Genomic DNA, 24,678 nt, shown 5'->3' on the forward strand with positions numbered 1-24,678 from the left:
ATGCTGTGTGCTGAAAAGATACGCTGCATGTCCGTTTACGCAGGTCTGCTGCCTGCGTGTTGTAACGCATAGTGGAGACGGGATTTCATGAAATCCCCTACATTATGCTGTAACATCTGGACGCTGCCGGTTTGATGCAGCTGCTCTATGCAGCGTCAAACCCGCAGCATTTCCTGACCGTGGAAACACAGCCTAAGCTACATAAAGATATACCAAAAATAAAAATACTGATGCAATTTCTTGTCCAACCTCTTCATTTACATAATCCATTGAAGAATAATGTTTACACACAGAGATAGATAGATAGATGATAGATAATAGATAGATCTATAGATAGATATATCTATAGATTGATAATACCAAGCCCAATGTTTAGTAATAAATATAATAAAATGGTATATAAAGAGTTAGGCCGGGATCACACATGCGAGAAACTCGGACGAGCCTCGCATCTTAATACCCGGCACTGCTGACGGCACTCATGAGCAGAGCGTGCTGTTGCATGTATTTCTATGCATCCGCATGCTCCACTCGTGAGTGCCGGCGACAGTGCCGGGTATGAAGATGCGAGACTCATCCGAGTTTCTCGCATGTGTGATAACGGCCTTAAATAAAGACACACACACACACAAAATCTGCGTTAGGCAGGGGTCACACTTGCAAGAAACTCGCATGAATCTCGCACCTCGATACCCGGCACTGCCGCCGGCACTCGGGACCGGAGTGTGCGGCTGCATGTATTTCTATGTAGCTGAACGCTCCAGGCCCGAGTGCCGGTGGTAGTGAAGGGTATTGAGGCGAGAGATTCGTGTGAGTTTCTTGCAAGTGGGACCCCGGCCTTGAAAGAAATATGTTTAATTAAAAAAAAAAATGGCGCCAGTGAGGGAAAGCCAGCGACTGGGGGACCAATGTTTGTAGCCTGGGAAGGGGTTAATACCCATAGATCTTTCCAGGCTATTAATATCAGCCCGCAGCTGTATATTTAGCCTTTACTGGCTATAAAAATAGGGGGACCCCTGGCGTTGGGGTCCCCCTATAATTTATAGCCAGAAAGGCTACGCAGACAGCTGCGGGCTGATATTCATAGCCTAGAGAGGGACCATGGATATTGGCCCCTCCTGGCTGCAAATACCAGCCCGCAGCCGCCCCATAAATGGTGCATCTGTAAGATGCACCTATTCCGGTGCTGAGCCTCTCTCTTCCCTCTCCCTAGTAGCGGTTGGATATGGGGTAATAAGGGGTTAATGTCACCTTGCTATTGTAAGGTGACATTAAGTCGGATTAATAATGGAGAGGCGTCAATAAGACGCCTATCCATTATTAATCCTAGAGTAGTGAAAGAGTTAAAAACAAAATAAAGACACAGCGAGAAAAATTTTAGTATTTTAGTATTATTAATTTAACCATACTTACCATACTTCAGCGCCTGCAAAAAACGTAAAATAATAAACCGTATACTCCCTGTCCGACGCAGTCCAATTAATAACGAGTGTCCCACGATGATCTCCCCCATAGAACAGTGACATCTGGTGATGTCACTGCTCTAGAGGACCTCCAGTGACACACTGACAGGAGACAATGGCTCCTGCAGTGCATCACTGAGAGGTTACTGTAGTTCACTGGTCTCACTTTATGGCAAAAGCTGCATGGGAACTTTCTCACAGCAATGCCAAAAGTGAGACTAGGGACTATATTTTACAGTGGCGGAGGAATACAGTGCGGAAGGATACCTTCCTCCCGTCATTGTATTCCTGGAGCCCCTAGAGAGCGGTCTCATCAGCTGATGCTGATGCTCTCCACAGGAGATCATCGTGGGACACTCGTGGATTTCAGCGGACAGAGAGTATATTGTTAGTTTGTTATTTTAATATTTTTTTTACAGATGACACTGGCTTCGGGGAACAAAGTGACAAGTGATGGTGAGTATGTACTCTGTTATATGTACTGTATGTCTATATGTATGTAATGTATGAATGTATTGTATGTATGTAGTATGTATCTAGAATGTATGTTGTATGTATGTGGTATGTTGTATGTATGTAGTATGTTGTATGTATGTTGTATGTAGTATGTATGTATGTATGTAGTATGTTGTATGTATGTATGTAATATGTTTGTATTATATAGTATGTTGGATGTAGTATGTATGTTGTATGAATGTGGTATGTTGTATTTATGTTGTATGTATGTTGTATGTAGTATGTATGTGGTATGCATGTGTTGAGGGAGGATTTAAAGTGATCCTTCACGGTTAACCCAGTGATTTCCAAATTAATATATAAGGTGTTGCCGGCAACTGAAAATGACCAGACGGAGACGTGTGTCTCTGTATGGGGGATCGAGCTGATCTCTAGCCCCCGTTTATTCTACATGACTATATTACAGTCATAGAAATTACACTTCAACCAATCAGCATAAGAACACGCTCACGGTTCTTAGCCTATAAGAATGCAGGAACAATCTGTGCGTCAAAGTTTTGTAGAACAATACACCCTCAGTCTCATGTTCTACCGAGGTTGCAACAATCAAGGTCTCATCAAAATCTCATAACAGCTGTAACCTTCAGCCTACTAACAAAATTTATATCAAAACAACAAAATGGAGTCGAAAAGCACAAAATGGAGATTCTTTCTTAATTTCTTCCTTCACATTCCCCCCTAGATAAATTTTGTTAATTAATGTCCAGCATCAGAGATACTATCCCAAGCTCTAAGCTCGAGGGGTACTGGTCTTCACATGGCTGGTGCCATGTTACCAGCCATGGCTGTTGCGGCGTACCCGTCCCCCCTGTATACTAGAATTTACGAATAACAATTATTGATAACAGCAGTGGGGATCCTTTGAAGATAGCCATGTGCTTGGCTTCAACATCTTCATCAGATAACTTTGTGAAATCGGTATAGAGAAGAGCAGAGATAGCAACACTTTTGGTTTCATCACTAGTTATCCTAGTGCAGAATTTCCTAATACACACAGAAATACACCAAAAAAACAAGTTTTAGTATTACATACATGACAAAGATAAAGGTGAATACTGGCAGCCATTTTAAATACAGTTATATCTGCAAGCATAGGAAAAAGTTATTGTTTCACAGTATAAGAGTATAGCAGTACAAAAAGTATATAAGAAAATATATTTTCACCTTGACAATCCCCCCTAAATACTAAGTTGTTTTTTTTTTTTCCCTAAAGAAAGATCCTTCGAGACTGTCCATGTGATGGGAAAAGGGGAGGTGGATTTCTTCATCCAGACACCTCAGAAACTCTCCCCTAGCGAGAGGCCTCCAGGCAGCTGAACCCTTCACTAACTTCACATGGAGTTCTCCCACTGTCCCTAAACTAAATCTCTTAGCATCATCTGAGAATGGGGGGTTTTGTCTACTCTCTTGAGGGGGACATACTTAGGGATCTCCCCTGGATCAGTACCATTGTACTCTGGTGGGTCTACTTCTTAATTGAGGAAGGTGCCAGTCGGGATTGCTTTCACTAACTACCTAGGCCTGCCCAGGTGTACTTATACATCTATCATATTATCATTATTTGTTTGTAAAATGAGAAAGGTTGGTTCTCAGGGTCAGCCAATTATTTTTGCATAGCTAGTCAGAGGGCCTCCAGGGATAATACTCCTGTATCTGTCTTACCCTACCTGATGTGGTTGGTTCTCTGGTGGTGGGGGCGACATGACATGCTGGTCTACAGCTCCTTCCCAAAAGGATTACTGTCAGCCTACTCCCAAAAGTTAGTATCTCCAGTATCCACCAACCACAATCCTGTGTCAGCTTATTATATCACTGCATGTGATCTTGTCTGGACAGGATTCAGTGTAAAGGTACCGTCACACTAAACGATATCGCTAGCGATCTGTGACGTTGCAGCGTCCTCGCTAGCGATATCGTTTAGTGTGACACGCAGCAGCGATCAGGATCCTGCTGTGATGTCGCTGGTCGCTGAATAAAGTCCAGAACTTTATTTGGTCGTCCGATCGCCGTGTATCGTTGTGTTTGACACCAAAAGCAACGATACCAGCGATGTTTTACACTGGTAACCAGGGTAAACATCGGGTTACTAAGCGCAGGGCCGCGCTTAGTAACCCGATGTTTACCCTGGTTACCAGCGTAAAAGTAAAAAAAACAAACAGTACATGCTCACCTGCGCGTCCCCCAGCGTCTGCTTCCTGCTCTGACTGAGATCCGGCCCTAAAGTGAAAGTGAAAGCACAGCGGTGATGTCACCGCTCTGCTGTTAGGGCCGGAGCTCAGTCAGTGTCAGGAAACAGACGCTGGGAGACGCGCAGGTGAGTATGTACTGTTTGTTTTTTTTACATTTTACGCTGGTAACCAGGGTAAACATCGGGTTACTAAGCGCGGCCCTGCGCTTAGCAACCCGATGTTTACCCTGGTTACCCGGGGACCTCGGCATCGTTGGTCGCTGGAGAGCGGTCTGTGTGACAGCTCTCCAGCGACCAAACAGCGACGCTGCAGCGATCGGCATCGTTGTCGCTATCGCTGCAGCGTCGCTTAATGTGACGGTACCTTAATTCTCTTAGGTCGGGTTGCAGCACGGGTCATACAAGTGTTAGGGCCCAAATCCTCAACTATACCCTAAAAGGCATCACAGCTATAATTAACAAATCTTTGTTCACTGTAATATATACATATATATATATTTGATCCATTCAACATTTTTATTAATCTGCACCTGTGGGATTATAGAAGCAAAGCCAGCATAGATCTGGTTCTGGGCTTTAAACTGGTCAGGCACCCCCCTTGGCACTCCAATGGCATCAATATATACTAGTGGATCTTCTTCATAACTCATATAGAGCTGATCAAAACTTCTCCTCTTTCTGGTAAGTTCATCAGGTATCTTTGGATCCCAAAAATAAAATCTTGAACTGCATAACTAGTTTAACAAGGGTGCATTGGCCTATCCAGGCATTAGGCAACCTGGGACGGAGCTTACCATCTCCACATAACCAATAAATGTCGTACATATATTCTGTATGTTTGGTTAGCAAATCAGTATCTAGAGAACTGCTCCCTTTGTAGAAACCTGTCTCGAAGATCCCTACTAGTGTACCTGTGGTGTCGTGGGAATTATAGCAGGTGTAATTGTCAGCTAATACGGTTACTTCTCCTGGGACCTTTAGTTTAGGTTCCTCATAAATTAGTGGGACATAATCTGGGCAATCAGTGGACTTCAAACCTTTCAACAAGTTCATGACACAGGCGGTGGTGTTGTCATCAGGAAAAAGCAATGCATGTGTGTATAGGTGTATATTCGCAGCAGCACAAGCAATACATCCTACAGAGATATTCTGGACTCTTACATTGTATCTCACCCATTCTAACCATAGATTTTTCCTTGGGGCTGTTTGTGTTTCTATGGAGAAAACCTCTTGCCAACTGAGACCTGGAATGGGGATCACTTCATTGACTACATTTTGCAAACGCTCACCTGGGCCTAAATTCCCATGGTATCCACTACTAAATACATAATTATAATGCCTTCCCAGTACAAATGTCTGCAGGTCAGCAGATTGGGGGCTTTCGAGATTTAGGAGGAGGGGGTGACAACTTTTACCCCATTTACAGCCCCTAAGTGGTTGCAGAAGGGCTGTTAGATGCATTCTCTCACAAAGACTGCTACCCGTCCCATCCTTGGGAACATGGCTTCACTAGATTTATATCCCCAATCATCTCCCGTATTCCAGGCAGCATCTGACCAATAATAACGGTTATTGTTGTCATTTCTGGTAACACACATATAAAACTGGATGGTCCCCTCTACCACCCGTTCAGTCTCGGGGCACTTGACTACATCACAAAAATCAAATCGCCAGATATTTGCCGGTGCTGTCAGGTTTACCCAGAGAATAGTGGGACCAGAATTCTTATTTTTACAATAGGGACCAAAGAGGTAGGGGCGAGGATAGCCCTCAGTTCCAGGATCAAAAACAACAGCAACATTTCCCTTCAGTCACTACTGTGACTAAACACTGGTTCGGTCTCTTTTACAGTGTGAGGCATGGATCCAGGTGCTCTTTCCTTCAAATTTTACTGCAGTGGGGGTGACCAGGATCACCGTGTGGGGTCCTTCAAATCTCGGCTGGAGACAATCTCTGCGCACAAACTTTTTCACATAACACCAGGTCTCCTGGCACAAAGGGATGGTGTCCAGGAACCTTGTCTGGGTCTGGAAAAGAACTGAAAACGGTTAAATGCACTTTGGCAAGGTGTCCATGTAAGGCCTGCACATAGCTAGTCAAGTCCTGGTACTTGAGCTGCAACTGTTGTGGAAAGAAACATTCAAGATTGGGGCTCCTGCCAAACAGAATCTTATACGGTGACAGTCCTGTCTTCCTGTTTGGGGTATATCTTACTGGAAACAAAGCTAGAGGAAGGCATTCTGTCCGTGGTTTACCAGTCTCTGTCATTGCCTTCTGGATTTTAAGCTTAAAAATTCCATTTAGTCTCTCCACTCTTCCACTACTCTGCGGATGGAGTATGCAATGCTTGACAGCGCTTGAAAGTCCTTAGATGACGTCGCGGCCTGTGATTGGTCGCGGAGCGGTCACGTGACCGCAACGCGACCAATCACAAGCCGTGATGTCATCTAAGGTCTTTCAAGCGCTCATTCTTATGAACGGAGGCTGGCGGTTACAACCAGGGCGCGTCAGAGGGTGAGTATATCAATATTTTTTATTTTTATTATTTATTTTACACATTAATATGGATCCCAGGGCCTGAAGGGGAGTTTCCTCTCCTTCAGACCCTGGGAACCATCAGGATACCTTCCGATACTTGGTGTCCCATTGACTTGTATTGGTATCGGGTATCGGTATCGGCGATATCCGATACTTTTCGGGTATCGGCCGATACTATCCGATACTTTCAAGTATCGGACGGTATCGCTCAACACTACTTACATACGATTGAGTGCGTTTGTTTATTCGCGACATAAGAGGTTTATGTTAATAACTTCTGAACTACACATAGAGTTGATAATTTTTTTGACAAATATTATTCTGTACATTGAGCTGGTCATTTTGAGTACTTGTGGTCCAGGGTACCTATTTTCAATTTAAACTTATGTACGATTGAGTGCGTTTGATTATGCGCGACATAAGTGATTTACGTGAATAACTTCTGAACTACACATAGAGTTGATATTTTTTTTGGTAAATATTGTTCAGGACATTGATATGTTCATTTTGAGTACTAGTGGTCAAGGGTACCTCTTTTCAAATTAAACTTACGTAAGATTGAGTGCGTTTGTTTATTCGCGACCTAAGCGATTTACGTGAATAACTTCTGAACTACACATAGAGTTGATATTTTTTTTGGTAAATATTGTTCAGGACATTGAGCTGGTCATTTTGAGTGCTAGTGGTCCAGGGTACCTATTTTCAAATTGAACTTATGTACGATTGAGTGCGTTTGTTTATTCGCGACATAAGCGATTTACGTGAATAACTTCTGAACTACACAGAGTTGATATTTTTTTTGGCAAATATTGTTCAGGACATTGAGCTGGTCATTTTGAGTACTAGTGGTCCAGGGTACCTGTTTTCAAATTGAACTAACGTACGATTGAGTGCGTTTGTTTATTCGCGACATAAGCGATTTACGTGAATAACTTCTGAACTACACATAGAGTTGATATTTTTTTTGTTGTAAATATTGTTCAGGACATTGATATGTTCATTTTGAGTACTAGTGGTCAAGGGTACCTGTTTTCAAATTGAACTTACGTACGATTGAGTACGTTTGATTATGTGCGACATAAGCGATTTATGTAAATAACCCAGGACCACAAGTAGTCAAAATAAACATCTCAAAGTCCTGATCAAAATTTTACCCAAACAATATCGACTCTATAAACAAAAAGGGGGAGGATCAATGAAAATAGGGGTATACACATACCAAATAATATAATTATACCAAATGATAACTAAATTCTAAACCTATTTACCCATTAAATGGACATAGTAACGGTTCAGTACAAAAAACATGAAAAATCCGATAAGAAAAATGTACGCAAGAACCAAATATATAAAATACAAAGTTTATTAAAGAAAAAACACACAAAAACACAAAATAATAAACGTGATAAGCATTAAAAAGTGGGAAACCAAAGTTCGGCGCAGGAACCCACCATGCTATAGAAGGAGGCACTACAAAAGGTCTAAACAAACCAGTGAGGGGCACACGGTTGGTCTATAAATATAGTACAAAAATACAAAAAAATCACTAAACATGAAAATACTCCAAGAGCAATTTACCTATAATAATGTGCAAGTAGTTACCTCCGGTGGGTGCCAACGCCTGCCCCTACGCACGTTTCGGCAATCAGCCTTCTTCTGAGGGAAGAAGAAGGCTGATTGCCGAAACGTGCGTAGGGGCAGGCGTTGGCACCCACCGGAGGTAAAAAACCTCACACATGAAAAACAACAACCAGTGGATATGGTGCAAAAAGAGTGCTAAAAAAATAGGAAGAAAATAAGTCCTGGCCTAAAGCTAGCATGGGTTCCTATCAGTGATGTGTGTCTGGTCACTGTCTCGGCAGCTGTAGGTACACAAAGTGGGGTGGGAGAAAGATTAGTTGGAAAAAAAAGTAATGGGAAACAGCGAGCCCGAGTGCCAATCGGTGATTTGTGTCACTGATCAGCACTCAGCGGCTGCAGGACACATGAAAAAGAAAAAACTGCCAAAAATCGAGCAATCGAATACTGATCAGAGCTCAGTGGTAAAAGGGGGGGTGGTGAGGGGGTTAAGGTGAAGAGGGAAATGTGTAAAGGGATTGGGGTGGATTAGGAAAAAGCTAGGGATCAGGATTGTCTTTCTTCTTTAAGGAATTGCTGGAACACCAACAGCAACAATGGCACAGGCTTCAAAAAGTCGGTGGCACCAAAAGGCCCAGCACAGCGAGACAGAACAGCAGTATGACCGCTCTGCACATGTCCAAAGCTATCTCTAAATAATGCCAGATTTGCATATTGATTGCATTTAGCTGAAAAACTCCATCACAAAAAGGAGTCATAATTCAATTAAAAATTAACAAACTTTCATAAAATTAAATTAAATTAAAACACAACTATTAACGTTCTCAGACTTATTACTGGTGAAACATTGATGACAGGGGGTGAACAATGCTATTTCTCAATATAATACATGTACCAGTCATGCAGAAAATCACTGATATTAAGTGGTTGATCCTAGTAGCATCTACATCCACATAACAGGTGCAGGCCTGTGTGTATACATATAAAGTATTATTGTTTGTAAGAATACCCACAGACGCACATCTGATGCAAATGTATTAAACATATAAAGAATCACATGATATTAAGTGGATGCTCACAGCAACGTCTACAACCACACAACAGGTGTAGGCCTGTATGTAATATACAGGTCTGCGCAAACACTAAGGGTATGTGTCCACGTTCAGGAAACGCTGCGTTTTTGACGCAGCGCTGAGCCGCAGCGTCAAAAACGCAGCGTCCAGATGTTACAGCATAGTGGAGGGGATTTAATGAAATCCCGTCTCCACTGTGCATTAAAAAACGCATGCGGTTTTGCCGCAAAAACGCACATGCGTTGCGTTTTTTCAGAACGCAGCATATTGCTACAATGAGCAAAACACGCAGGAACACCGCAGGTGACCTGCCAGTGACCTCATGTGCATTTTTGGTCAGGATTTTACCTGCATAAAATCCTGACCAAAGCCTGAAGCAAACCCGACCGTGGACACATACCCTAAGTCTAACTTGTCTAAGTAGTTACTTTCTACTTCCTCTTCCAAGGCAGTTCTTGATGCCTGCAAGAGTCCTCCCAACTGAGGGTTTGTACCCAGTTTTCTCCCGCTTGGGCCTCCCCTGGGAACCCCATCAAATCTGTCCCCTGGTGCTCCCAACAGATAACCACTCTTTCCCGGTGCACCTCCCGGGGCATAGGCTCAGGCCGAAGCGGAGCCGCTAGTTTATCTCCTATGTCGGCAGGCAAAGTTTTTACACACCTGGCTTGGTTTTAGGGCTGGCGGGGGTTTTAAGTGTCCAACTAAGGTCTCCTCGGCCACCGGGGCAACATTGGTACCTGTTTCCTTTCCGGTGCCGGTCTCCTCCACTGCTGGTCGCGAGGCCACCCTCTGTTCAGACACTTTTTTCATCAGGGCCTCCTTCCACTTTGCGACCGCAGTAAGCTGCGTCTCCAGGAGCTGGCAACTGAACTCGTGCACCTCGACTCCAAGGAACTCTGGGTCCACCACGGGCAGCTGGTCCAAGCCCTGTTGTCGGCTGGGGGAGTTCACTGCTTCCACCCCATGCTCCGGAGCCCTCCATCCACCACTCACCATGGTACTCACCGGGTAAGTTGTTGCCTCTCCCTCAGCATACTTTCCCGTGCATTCACACACGATCCCTCCGTTCTCCACTCTTCGTGGGCAGATCCTTCTTCTTTTCCCCCTAGCCATACCAGATGGCGGATCCCTCTCGCTGACAGACAAGTCCTTTTTGCAATAAAGTCTTTACAGTGGGCGGGTATGGCTTTTCACGCCATTCGGTAACCCGGCCCATGATAGGCACAGAGACCCAGGTTTACTGGGTCAGTCCATCCTGTTGGTGATGCCAAATTGGAATGCCTGCTAGGGCCGAGGGGTACTCTGGCCGGGTCCGACGATTCTTCGAGGGTTGTCACGGCATCAGTGACCTGGTCCGTGGCCCTGGGCGTCCAATGAAATTAATGAAATGAAGGGGAATAAAATTTATAGGGGAATAGTTCATGACGCCACCCGTGGTATTCGGCAATATGAAAATGGGCAACGCTGCGATTCAGGTCCACTGGGGCGGTTGGTGACACAGCGGAGATGTTACAGCTCTCCACGGGTAGAGCTAGACCCCAGGGCAGTTAAAGTGTTAAAGTCAATAATGACCTGGTATAGTGCAGGGCAGGTGATGCAGTAATAATTCTGAGGACACAACAGGGTGCAGTTTTCTCATGTTACTCACAGTCAGATGGTTATAGTCTCCAGCCGGGTGCTGTGTCCTCTGGGTCTGTGGTCCAGCCAGCTCTCAGGTAATTTGGGTGCACTTTTCCAAGACTCCCTTTCCTGTGTACCCTACCAGGCCAGCTCACTGTGCTGGCTTCGCCCTCCTGCCCTGCACCTCACACACAGTGTCCCAAGCCAGCAGCCTCGGGTCCTGTTGGGCGACCCTCTCCTGGTCCCCTTGATGCTGTATGGCTGCCTTTTCAGTGAATGTGTGTGGATTTGGCTGTAGCACATAGAGATACCACAGCCTCCAGTTTGCTAGCTGAGACTTGCAGTTCCTCCACTAGTCTGGAGCCGGTCCACTCTGCGACCTGGTCCTTCCACCCGACTACGGTTGGCGTGGATTCGGGAGCCACGGGTGGATTCCTCACTTCCCTGGCCCCTCTTCTCTCACTGGAGCTCCTTTCTTCACGTCTGCTCTCATCCACTTCTCCCAACTGACTGACTAACTAACTCCTCCCACACCCTTTACCTAGTTCCCCCTTCAGCCTGAGATGGAGCCCTCCCTCAATAGGGTCTGCCCAGATCCCCTGGCCTGGAGTGGTGTAGTGTTGGATGTAAAGTGTGGGTCTCGGGGAGTGCCACCTCATTACATGAGAGTGGAGTACCACACCTCTGGCTGAGGTGCAGTACCTCTGTGGCGACTAGACCCTCAGGGGCGCCACGTGTGGCTGAGGATATAAATGTCCAGCCAGTTTTTTTTTCCTTTTTCTGGGTTGTGTAGAGGCAAGCAAGCCTTAGGCTGACGCTCCTGAGAGAGCTGCCATATGTGTTGGCCCAGAAGTGCTGGGCAGGACTGTTTATTTTATTTTTATTTTATTTTTATTTTTCTATTATTTTCTTTTTATTTTCTTTTGAGCCAGACAGGCTGTTTTTCTGTTACCATTTTGGGTTTATGATACAATAACATCTAATTCTCATAGCTTTCCTTCAAGTGCACAGAATGTCCTACAGGCACTGAAACATACTTGCTGCCATTGTGCAGTAGCGCAGCTTTCAGACTTTTTTTTAGATGAATCAATAAAGAGTATCCTCTCCCCCACATTGTACTGAATGTTAAATTATTCCATCAGCCCAGGAATATCACTGCAATACACTAGAGCACCTTCTTGAGAAAAGGGAAGTAATTCTTTACCTCTGCTTTTTTACCATGAAAAACAGGTAACAAAAGCTAGCAGGCTCTTTTCTTTTAGACTAGAGACTGAGAGTTCTGCAGAATGTTTAGGAAGGTCCAAGTCCCTGATTAAATCATTTAATTCTCGCTATGAAAAAAGCTGTGGATCATTGGGACTAGCGTGAAAGTCTTCATTAGAATCTTGCTCTTCATGTTCTGAGTCTTTTTAGTCAAGTGTATTTTCAAGTTTCTCCGGAGGTGAAGAGACAGATATTCCTGGACCGTGGTGCACAGGGCGAATTGCTGACAGAAGATCCAGGTATATAATTTCCTTCTTATTATCAAGGTTGAATCACTTCATGTTGCAGGTACAAAAGTAGCAGTCATTCTCATCACTATGATTTTGCAGTTCCCTCCAGATCATAGGCACATGGAGTGCCCCCACGTAAGGGCAATAGGGTACTCGGTACCGGGTACTTCGGTTCAGGGGATGTCACGGTGGCCTGACCCGGTCCGTGGCCCTTTGAGGGGACGTCCGTTGATAGAATGGGGGAAAGGTCTTTAAAGGGGTAGTGTTCGTGACGCCACCTGTGGTATTCGATCAGGGGACCGACGCTGCTTAGGGGTCCGCTGGGGTGATGTTATGGCAGCTAGATGGTATACCTTCCCACAGGTGAAGTATATCCCCAGGGCTTCCCAGAAGTGTAGATGGTGATGGTGGATGATGTAAGGCGCAGTGAATAACGAGGACACAAGGTTGCAGTCTCTTTACCTTTACTGAAGGCCTCAGCATCCGCAGTCCATGGTACAGACCACAGGGTAGGCAGAGTCCGGCCGGTCTGAAGGCAAATCCAGAGTCCCCTTATCCAGGTGGAAATCAGTAGCCTTCCTCTAACGCCTGTGTGTTGTAGTTCCTCCCTGCTAAGCAAGTCGCTGAGGACCTCACAACTATTAGAGATGTTAAGTCTCCTTCTCTCTGTCCCCCTGATGGATAGGAAAGGACAAAACACGTATGACTGGTGACTTGAGACTTTGGTTAGGGACTCTAGCACGCCCCGGCCTCTTTAAGGTTGCCACCTTGCCTCCTGTGTATAACGGTCAGGTAGCCAACGTAGAATTAACTGTCCTGCCAGTCTCTGAAGTAAAGCGTCGAGATCCTTACTCCCTCGGTATTCTGGCTACCGGGATTCTTGTGCGCCTCAGAAGGAGGCAGCCTTTTACAGGGCAGAACTCCTTCTGGTTTTCCTCTCCTTTTGCTATGACTTCGTTTCTCACTCACTGCAATACACTTCTCTTCAATGTCTTTTTCTTAGGTTGCTGCCGCACGTGGGGCAGGCGCAGCTCTGTGGACCCTCGTCCTCCGCAGACCGCAGTCTGGATCTGGCTGGAACCCACTCCAGCCAGCTTATCCCAAACTCCGTCGGGTTCTGACTGTCTAACTTCCTATCCAAACCACCAGTTTTACCTAACTGTGAGGAATGCCCTAATAGATAGAAGCTTAGCTCCCCCTGGCGGCCTGGAGTGTGAAGTGTGTTGTGCGGTTTATGATACCTGGTAAAGAGTTCTCCTTTATTGCCTTCAGACGTAATATCACACCCCCTGGTGGAAGAATAACATTACTGCAACGACCAGGACTCTGGGGCGCTGCAGACACTAAAATGAAAGCTTTCTTTCTTCCCTTTAGACCACTGTCGTAGTTCTTCAACACAAACAGAGACACTACATATGGAGCCCATAACTTGTCCTGATCACCTAGCTTTACACCAAAGTACGCATAATGCACTTTTCTAACAAAGTTCGGAATGTTTTTTGTTGTTTCTTCACTACAAAACAACCGCACATGTAGCAAAAGTTGTCGGGTGAATTACGACACACCCTTGTGGCCATTTCGATCATGTTGTTAGAAACAGAAGCTGAATCCGCCACAACCACTGAATACTGAAATAATCGATGAACTCATATGAACATGGTCTAAAAGAATCTTCCTTTGCTCCCCGTAGCAACCAATCACAGTGCAGCTTTCAGTTATTATACTGCTGAGGTAAAATGAAAGCTGTCCTCTGATTGGTTGCTATCGACACCACCACACTGTAATGAACTTTGTCTACAAAAAGGATTTATGCTGAGGGATATGTTCTGGATTATTTGCCTGGAAACACCTAACAGGTTAAATATCTCAGCAGAAAAAAAAATTGATGCTTAATGTTATTTAATTATAGGTCAAATTATATATATTCTTTTTTTTAGAATATTTTTCAAGATTTTTGTTTTAACTTTTTTTCTTTATTTTTCTTTATTATCATTTATTATTTTGAATAACATATGGTACATGCAGTGGGGAAAAAAGTATTTAGTCAGCAGCCAATTGTGCAAGTTCTCCCACTTAAAAAGATGAGAAAGGCCTGTAATTGACATCATAGGTAGACCACAACTTTGAGAGTCAAAATGAAAAAAAAAATCCAGAAAATCACCTTGTCTGATTTGGAAAGATTTATTTTGCAAATTATGTAGGAAAATAAGTATTTGGCCACCTAAAAACATGCAAGATTTCTGGCTCTCACAGACCTGTAACTTCTTCTTTAAGAGGCTCCTCTGTCCTCCACTCATTACCTGTAGTAATGGCACCTGTTTAACTTATCAGTATAAAAGACACCTGTCCACAACCTCAAATAGTCATACTCCAAACTCCACTATGGTGAAGACCAAAGAGCTGTCGAAGGACACCAGGAACAAAATTGTAGTCCTACACCAGGCTGGGAAGACTGAATCTGCAATAGGCAAGCAGCTTAGTGTGAAATCAACTGTGGGAGCAATAATAAGAAAATGGAAGACATACAAGACCACTGATAATTTTCCTCGATCTGGGGTTCCACACAAGATCTCACCCTGTGAGGTCAAAATGATTACAAGAACGGTGAGCAAAAATCCCAGAACCACATGGGGGGACCTAATGAATGACCTGCATAGAGCTGGGACAACTGTAACAAAGGCTACCATCAGTAACACACTACGCCGCCAGGGACTCCGATCCTGCAGTGCCAGACGTGTCCCCCAGGTTAAGCCAGTACATGTCCGGGCCCATCTGAAATTTGCTATAGAGCATTTGGATTATCCAGAAGAGTATTGAGAGAATGTCATATGGTCTGATGAAACCAAAGGACATCACCAAGAGCATTGATGATTAAATGTGGATGGGTCTTTCAGCATGATAAAGATCCCAAGCCCACTGCCAGGGCAATGAAGGAGTGGCTTCGTAAGAAGCATATGAAGGTCCTGGAGTGGCCTAGCCAGTCTCCAGATCTCAACCCCATAGAAAACCTTTGGAGGGAGTTGAAAGTCCTTGTTGTCCAGTGACAGGCCCAAAACATTACTGCTCTAGAGGAGATCTGCATGGAGGAATGGGCCAACATACCACCAACAGTGTGTGCCAACCTTATGAAGACTTACAGAAAACGTTTGACCTCTGTCATTGCCAAAAAAGGATTTATAACAAAATATTGAGATGAACTTTTGTTAATGACCAAATACTTATTTTCCACCATAATTTGCAAAATAAATCTTGCCAAATCAGACTGACTAAATACTTTTTCCCCCACTGTAGATGATTTAAAAGACGAGAGTATAATCGAAACAGAATTAAGATTTGTCATTTCTTGTGAGGGACGTCTCAGGAGCCATGTGCTGAAGTATATAAAGCAGCTAGGAAGTTAGGCTACGTTCACATTAGCGTTAAGCTAATGTGCGTCGGGTTTGCGTTGGCGACGCAGCAGCGACGCATGCGTCATGCGCCCCTATACTTAACATGGGGGACGCATGCGTTTTTTTTTGTTGCGTTGTGCGACACATGCGTCTTTTTTGCCGCAAGCGTCGGACCAAGGAAACGCAACAAGTTGCATTTTTCTTGCGTCCGATTTTCGGCAAAAACCGACGCATGCGTCGCAAAACGCAGCGTTTTTGCGTGCGTTTTGACGCGTTTTTGCGTGCGTTGTGCGTTGCGTCGCCGACGCAACGGCGCACAACGCTAGTGTGAACGTAGCCTTATTTGTCTGTCCTGGTGAAGGGGAAACCTGAAACTGGTAGATTTGTCTCTGTTTGTTTATTTGTTATTGGGTTGTAAAAGTCTTTTTATCTATTAATTTAATTATGTGAGTCTCTGGATAGATTGGCAATCACTTCCATATATGGTTTAAACTTCCACTTCATTGTTAAGTGTGCAAGGAGGAGAGGCTCCAAGGGGTAACGTTTCTACTTGTGAAGATTGACATGTCAAGCCTGACATGTTAAGGTGAGGAGACTTTTTAGCTTTGCAATGTTCCTCTGGGAAATTAAATATGCAAATTGTTTCTTCTGAGAGGAAGAGGACTAGAACTCTGGTACCACATATTGGAAGTAGCAATCCTAAAAGTCAATATCGACCCTTTAGCAATCCTTGTCATATAACTTAAAATAAAAGCCGAAACCAGAATGTCCATTTGCAGGCACTTCATGGTACTGCCTCTTATCAGTGCAAAGTCTGAGATCTGGTTTTTCTGCGTGAGAGGTGTCTGTCCAGGATTCAAGGGGTAACAGTTCTCCTTGCAGAGAGTGGCATGTCAAGTCTGACATGTTAAGGTGAGGAGACTTTTAAGCCGCAATGCTCCTCTGGGAAATTAAAAATGCAAATTGTTTCTTCAGAGAGGAAGAGGACTAGAAAAGACAGTCCTGGAAGAAAGTGGGATAGGAATCTTCCTGCCCTCCACAAAGTAAGTGGAACTTCAATCCTTCAACTCCCCAACTCCTTGTGTGAAATCTTCGGCTTGTGTTCCTTTTTTGTTTGCTTTTTCAGTTGTTTAAAAAAATATGTTTTACTGCCCATAGCAACCAATCACAGGGCAGCTTTCATTTCTTATAATACTGGAGAAAAATGAAACATATGCTATGCTTGGATGCTATGGACACCACCACACTCTTTGAAAGCTGGGTTAAGAATATCTTTTCTGCCCACAGCAGCTAATCGTAGCACAGGGTCCATTAATTTCTAACAAATCTAAAAGCATCAATATCATCCACCAAAGATCACACAAAGGGATCAAAGTATGTTGCAAGAAAACGCCTATGGAGTCAGTATTTGTGAAAAGATTGTATGTGATGGAATTTTTTCAAAATTTGTAATGAGCTCATGATCGAAAGTATATAAAATCACCTTTACTTTTCAAACAATATTACCCTTGCAAACCTGTACTGTTATTAATTCCTCACGCTGCTCTTCATAATGATGGAGCCCCACAAACATCATACAGTATGTCGTGAAGGGATTAAGGATGGATTAAAACTTACATTTTTCTGCATAAGAATTCCTTTGATGCCTTTGATTTTCTGGAATTCTAATATATGGATATGTTATGTGGTGCAGTGACCCACATTACAGCCAGGGGGCGCTGTGTGTGCGCTTCAAGATGCGCTTGGAGGCATAAATGTGATGAGACAAAGTCTGGCAGGAGTGTAAATGGCCGGTGTATGTGTTGCAGTGAAGACACTCTGCGCTGTCAGTCTGAAGTTAGGTTGGTGTGCTGGGACCTGTAGTCCCACAAGTAATTGTGTAATGCTAAAGGAGACTGGCGGGGCTAGTTATGAGAGATGGGAGGGTCAAACTAGCCACACACACCCACACTCCCACCCAGGGGAGTGGTTACAGGTATGTAATGTGACCAGGGTATGGGTCACATGGTTCCTGTGTATGGATCCGTTTGGTCCATGTGCAAGGTCCTGGACGGTCGGTGTTGGAGTCTCCTAGCATTGGAGAAGTCCCGGAAGCACCTGAGACCATGAACCTAGTGGACAGGTCAGTGTTGGAGTCTCCTGGCATTGGAGATGTCCTGGAAGCACTGAGGAGAGTGAGTCCTGTAATAGCCAGTGTGTTGGATTGTCCTGAAGTGGGGCTGGAGTCCTGGAAGCACTGCTGAGGCTATGGACTGAATGCTCGAGGGTGTTGGGTTGTACTGGTATGGGCTGGAGTCCTGCAAGCACCTGGTAAGAGTCTGAGTCCTGGAATGGTCAGAGTGTTGGATTGTCCTGAAGTGGGGCTGGAGTTCTGGAAGCACTGCTGAGGCTATGGACTGAATGCTCAAGGTGTTGGATTGTCCTGGTATGGACTGGAGTCCTGCAAGCACCTGGTAAGAGTGTGAGTCCTGGAATGGTCAGAGTGTTGGATTGTCCTGGGATGGACTGGAGTCCTGCAAGCACCTGGTAAGATCATGGACTGATGGCCTGTGTGTTGGAAGTGCCTGTGATTGGACTTCCTGGAAGCGCATGGAAAGGCTGCATCTACAGAGCCTGAGACGGTTTCTGTGTTGGTGAAGCTACAGTTCCTACTGTGGGTCTGGAATATCCGAGGTGCCCTGGTCACAAAGACGGTGATCCCAGTGAGGTAGTTTCCCTGTGAATCAGCACTGGCAGGAGTCAGTGTGTGGAGCCAGAGCTCCTGAGAGGTAACCCCTGGTATGGGAAAAAAAACCCTGTAATATATGGCAGAGACGTATCTGCCATTGGAACAGACTGTCGGTGGTTAATATGTTCCGTTGATGCATACAATGAACTGTAATGAACTGTGAAGCGCTAACATATGACAGTTGCTGAACTGTGCAGTCACCTGATGACTGGAGAGATAAGGCGTGACTACTGAATGCTTTGTAAAGCCACACGTGTTAAAGTGACAGACTATGTGTAAGCTGGTGATGTGTTTCCTGGCTTACGGTGTGGTTTATGGCGCTTTAATAAACAGGAATGGACTTAATTTGTGTGAGATATCGTGCCTGTATGCGTTATTCCCGTGCAAAGTAAGTGTCCCCCAAGACCCGAAGTAAGGGAAACGCTACAGTTATAATGTGTTTTGTAAATAAAATCAGTCGGGCACTGTCCCCAATCTCTCTTCCAGGCTACCTATATTTTCTGAAGTGTAGAACACTGGATCATTCTTAACCCCTTCCCGACATTTGACGTACTATCCCGTCGAGGTGGGGTGGGCCCGTATGACCGCCGACGGGATAGTACGTCATCACCGATCAGCGGCGCTCACGGGGGGAGCGCGGCCGATCGCGGCCGGGTATCAGCTGCATATCGCAGCTGACATCCGGCACTATGTGCCAGGAGCGGTCACGGACCGCCCCCGGCACACCGCGATCAAACATGATCGCAGTGTACCGGCGGTATAGGGAAGCATCGCGCAGGGAGGGGGCTCCCTGCGGGCTTCCCTGAGACCCCCGGAGCAACGCGATGTGATCGCGTTGCTGCGAGGGTCTCCTACCTCCTTCTTGGCTGCAGGTCCCGGATCCAAGATGGCCGCGGCATCCGGGTCCTGCAGGGAAGGAGGTGGCTTACCGAGTGTCTGCTCAGAGCAGACACTTGGTAAGCCTGCAGCCCTGCACAGCAGATCGTCGATCTGGCAGAGTGCTGTGCACACTGCCAGATCAATGATCTGTGATGTCCCCCCCTGGGACAAAGTAAAAAAGTAAAAAAAAAATTTCCACATGTGTAAAAAAAAAAAAAAAATTCCTAAATAAATAATAAAAAAAATATATATATTATTCCCATAAATACATTTCTTTATCTAAATAAAAAAAACAAAACAATAAAAGTACACATATTTAGTATCGCCGCGTCCGTAACGACCCAACCTATAAAACTGCCCCACTGGTTAACCCCTTCAGTAAACACCGTAAGGGAAAAAAAAAAAAAAAAACGAGGCAAAAAACAACGCTTTATTACCATACCGCCGAACAAAAAGTGGAATAACACGCGATCAAAAAGACTGATATAAATATCCATGGTACCGCTGAAAACGTCATCTTGTCCCGCAAAAAACAAGCCGCCATACAGCATCATCAGCAAAAAAATAAAAAAGTTATAGTCCTGAGAATAAAGCGATACCAAAATAATTATTTTTTCTATATTTTAGTTTTTATCGTATAAAAGCGCCAAAACATAAAAAAATGATATAAATGAGATATCGCTGTAATCGTACTGACCCGAAGAATAAAACTGCTTTATCAATTTTACCAAACGCGGAACGGTATAAACGCCTCTCCCAAAAGAAATTCATGAATAGCTGGTTTTTGGTCATTCTGCCTCACAAAAATCGGAATAAAAAGCGATCAAAAATGGTCACGAGTCCGAAAATGTTACCAATAAAAACGTCAACTCGTCCCGCAAAAAACAAGGCCTCACATGACTCTGTGGAGCAAAATGTGGAAAAATTATAGCTCTCAAAATGTGGTAACGCAAAAACTTTTTTGCTATAAAAAGCGTCGCTGGTTTCACACTTGCGTTTTTGTCTGCAGCGTTTTTTGCACAAAAAAACGCATGCGTTTTTTCCCTATATTTAACATTGAAAACGCATGCGTTTTTTTTGTACGCGTTTGGTCGCGTTTTCAAACGCATGCGTTTTTTTTCTGCATGTGTTCATTTTCAGAAATACAGCCTGCAGTATTTTCTTGCGTTTTTAAGCACATGCGCTTGTTTGCGTTAAAAACGCATGCATTTTTTCGAAAAAAAACAGAAAACACACTGAAAAGCCACCCACCACCATCAAGGTGATAAAGGGATCCAAACCCTAACCCTAACTCTACCCCTAACCTCACCCCTAACCGTTTAATGAACATTTTCTGACAGTCATAGTGCCACGTATTTCAGTGCCACGTATTTCAGTGCCACGTATTTCAGTGCCACGTATTTCAGTGCCACGTATTTCAGTGCCACGTATCACGTATTTCAGTGCCACGTGTTTCAGTGCCATGTATTTAAGTGCCACGTATCACATATTTCAGTGCCACGTATTTCAGTGCCACGTATTTCAGTGCCACGTATTTCAGTGCCACGTATCACGTATTTCAGTGCCACGTATTTCAGTGCCACGTATTTCAGTGCCACGTATCACGTATTTCAGTGCCACGTGTTTCAGTGCCACGTATTTAAGTGCCACGTATCACGTATTTCAGTGCCACGTATTTCAGTGCCACGTATTTCAGTCACGTTTAGGGTTAGGGGTAGGGTTAGGGTTAGGGTTAGGGCTAGGGTTGGAGGTAAAGTTAGGGTTGGGGCTAAAGCTAGGGTTGGGGCTAAAGTTAGGGTTAGGGTTTGGATTACATTTACATTTGGATTAGGGTTGGGATTAGAATTATGGGTGTGTCAGGGCTAGGGGTGTGGTTAGGGTTACCGTTGGGATTAGGGTTAGGGGTGTGTTTGGGTTAGGGTTTCAGGTAGAATTGGGGAGTTTCCACTGTCCAGGCACATCAGGGGCTCTCCAAGCGCGACATGGCGTCCAATCTCAATTCCAGCCAATTCTGCGTTGAAAAAGTAAAACAGTGCTCCTTCCCTTCCGAGCTCTCCCGTGCGCCCAAAAAGGGGTTTACCCCAACATATGTGTTATCAGCGTACTCGGGACAAATTGAACAACAACTTCTGGGGTCCAAGTTCTCTTGTTATCCTTAGGAAAATAAAAATTTGGGGGGCTAAAAATCATTTTTGTGGGAAAAAAAAGATGTTTTATTTCCACGGCTCTGCGTTATAAACTGTAGTGAAACACTTGGGGGTTCAAAGTTCTCACAACACATCTAGATAAGTTCCTTGGGAGGTCTAGTTTCCAATATGGGGTCACTTGTGGGGGGTTTGTACTGTTTGGGTACATCAGGGGCTCTGCAAATGCAACGTGACGGCTGCTGACCAATCCATTTAAGGCTGCATTCCAAATGGCGCTCCTTCCCTTCCGAGCTCTGTCATGCGCCCAAACAGTGGTTTCCCCCCACATATGGGGTATCAGCGTACTCAGGACAAATTGGAAAACAAATTTTGGGGTCCAATTTATTCTGTTACCCTTGTAAAAATACAAAGCTGGGTGCTAAAAAATCATTTTTGAGAAAAAAAATAAAAATTATTTTCACGGCTCTGCGTTATAATCTGTAGTGAAACACTTGGGGGTTCAAAGCTCTGAAAACACATCTAGATAAGTTCCTTAGGGGGTCTACTTTCCAAAATGGTGTCACTTGTAGGGAGTTTCAATGTTTAGGCACATCAGGGGCTCTCCAAACGCAACATGGCGTCCCATCTCAATTCCAGTCAATTTTGCATTGAAAAGTCAAATGGCGCTCCTTCCCTTCCAAGCTCTGCCATGCGCCCAAACAATGGTTTACACCCACATATGGGGTATCAGCGTACTCAGGACAAATTGCACAACATTTTTTGGGGTCCAATTTCTTCTCTTACCCTTGGGAAAATAAAAAATTGGGGGCGAAAAGATCATTTTTGTGAAAAAATATGATTTTTTATTTTTACGGCTCTGCATTATAAACTTCTGTGAAGCACTTGGTGGGTCAAAGTGCTCACCACACATCAAGATAAGTTCCTTAGGGGGTCTACTTTCCAAAATGGTGTCACTTGTAGGGGGTTTCAGTGTTTAGGCACATCAGGGGCTCTCCAAACGCAACATGGCGTCCCATCTCAATTCCAGTCAATTTTGCATTGAAAAGTCAAATGGCGCTCCTTTCCTTCCGAGCTCTGCCATACGCCCAAACAGTGGTTTACCCTCACATATGGGGTATCAGCGTACTCAGGACAAATTGTACAACAACTTTGGGGGTCCATTTTCTCCTGTTACCCTTGGTAAAATAAAACAAATTGGAGCTGAAATAAATTGTGTGTGAAAAAAAGTTAAATGCTCATTTTTATTTAAACATTCCAAAAATTCCTGTGAAACACCTGAAGGGTTAATAAACTTCTTGAATGTGGTTTTGAGCACATTGAGGGGTGCAGTTTTTAGAATGGTGTCACACTTGAGTATTTTCTATCATATAGACCCCTCAAAATGACTTCAAATGAGATGTGGTCCCTAAAAACAAATGGTGTTGTAAAAATGAGAAATTGCTGGTCAATTTTAACCCTTATAACTCCGTCACAAAAAAAAATTTTGGTTCCAAAATTGTACTGATGTAAAGTAGACATGTGGGAAATGTTACTTATTAAGTATTTTGCGTGACATATGTCTGTGATTTAAGGGCATAAAAATTCAAAGTTGGAAAATTGCAAAATTTTCAAAATTTTCGCCAAATTTCCATTTTTTTCACAAATAAACGCAAGTTATATCGAATAAATTTTACCACTAACATGAAGTACAATATGTCACGAGAAAACAATGTCAGAATCGCCAAGATCCGTCAAAGCGTTCCAGAGTTATAGCCTCATAAAGGGACAGTGGTCAGAATTGTAAAAATTGGCCCGGTCATTAACGTGCAAACCACCCTTGGGGGTGAAGGGGTTAATCACGAAAACCGGAAGCTTTATTTTCCATGCCCATCTCTTTATTATTATTTTTTTCTGAAAAAATATTAAATATATAATGTCGGCAGCACAATTATAATAATAAAGATTTACTAAAAGTAAATATTACTGTGCATCACTGTCTCTTGTAGACATGCCACCGAAATTAAAGTCACCAAAGAAAAAGAAAGTGAAGAAGTCGAAGGGTGGAACAGGTATGGTACAGCACATGTCATGAATGAGACTGGTTGCGTTAGTTGTATCATTATACCTAGGTGTATTAAACAGAAAATGATTTAATTATTGATGCCTAATAGACAATATAATTACGGTATTATTATTATATTATTACATATTCTGTGCCTAAATAATGGTTTAGTCACATTGCAACATACATTGTAACAATAACAATGATGGTTTTGGTAATGCTTAATAGATGTATGATGTAATCTGTGCCACAATATGTTTATTGTTTCCATAACTGAAAACATCTAGAAAGGCTGATAATTATAGACCTATACTTTTCTAAGTGTGATTGGATAAGTAAAAACAAACCCAACATCACTATGCTTAAAGCTCTCTCATAAATATTTGAATTTGTTTGCAAGTTGTATAGTGTAAGTGTGTTAAAATACTCACTTACTGCTGCTCTCTCTGACATCCATCATAGTTCTGCTCCTCTTCTCAGTGACATCACTGCTCACCATGACCCAGAAGTGGCTTTTTATAGTGGAATGTCAGGATGAAGCTCCATAGAATTATATTGTAAAAGAGACTTATGGCTCATACATAGAGCATAGAGTGAACCAGAGTCTGAAGGGTGGTGACATTACTGAGAAGAGAAGTGGGACGGTGCTGGATCTCAGAGAAAGTGGCGGTAGATGAGTAAATTAATACACTCACATTACACTACATGCAAATATACAATTGTGTGAAAAAGTGTTTTCCCCCTTCCTGATTTCCTATTCTTTTGCATGTTTATCACACTTAAAGAAGTTGTCCACTACTATAACCTTTTTTTTTTTTTTTCATAAATCTTGCTATTATGTGCCACTGAAAACATCTACTGTGTTTATTTTAGCAATATTACCTTTTATCATGCTGTAGCAGCCCACTTTAGTGCTGGATTCAGCTCTCATGGGGTTAATCGACAACTTCCTTTCTCCTGAGTCATTGTGCTCTAATACTACAAGTTCCATGATGCATTGCACTGCTACTAAGCCTGAACCTAGC

General features: G+C 43.8%; 1 protein-coding gene across 6 annotated transcripts in view; it reads left to right on the plus strand.

The window, feature by feature from the left end:
- The window catches only part of DRC12 (dynein regulatory complex subunit 12 homolog), a 128,702-nt gene that overhangs the window by 6,486 nt on the left and 97,538 nt on the right, over positions 1–24,678 (plus strand). For 2 of the 6 annotated variants that reach the window (XM_077250573.1, XM_077250570.1), the window contains exons 2-3: positions 16,834–16,901; positions 23,598–23,660. The exons of 1 other annotated variant lie outside the window; for it this stretch is intronic. Coding sequence is in view for 2 of the 5 variants with exons in the window: in XM_077250570.1 (XP_077106685.1) it covers positions 23,600–23,660 (61 nt within the window). In the remaining 3 variants the exon portion in view is untranslated. Of the gene's footprint in view, positions 1–16,833; positions 16,902–23,597; positions 23,661–24,678 lie in introns of those variants that run through there. 3 more of the 6 variants (XM_077250574.1, XM_077250571.1, XM_077250572.1) reach the window with 2 other exon arrangements.

Source organism: Ranitomeya variabilis, chromosome 4 (genome assembly GCF_051348905.1).
Source record: "Ranitomeya variabilis isolate aRanVar5 chromosome 4, aRanVar5.hap1, whole genome shotgun sequence".
In the NCBI taxonomy this organism is placed as follows: domain Eukaryota; kingdom Metazoa; phylum Chordata; class Amphibia; order Anura; family Dendrobatidae; genus Ranitomeya; species Ranitomeya variabilis.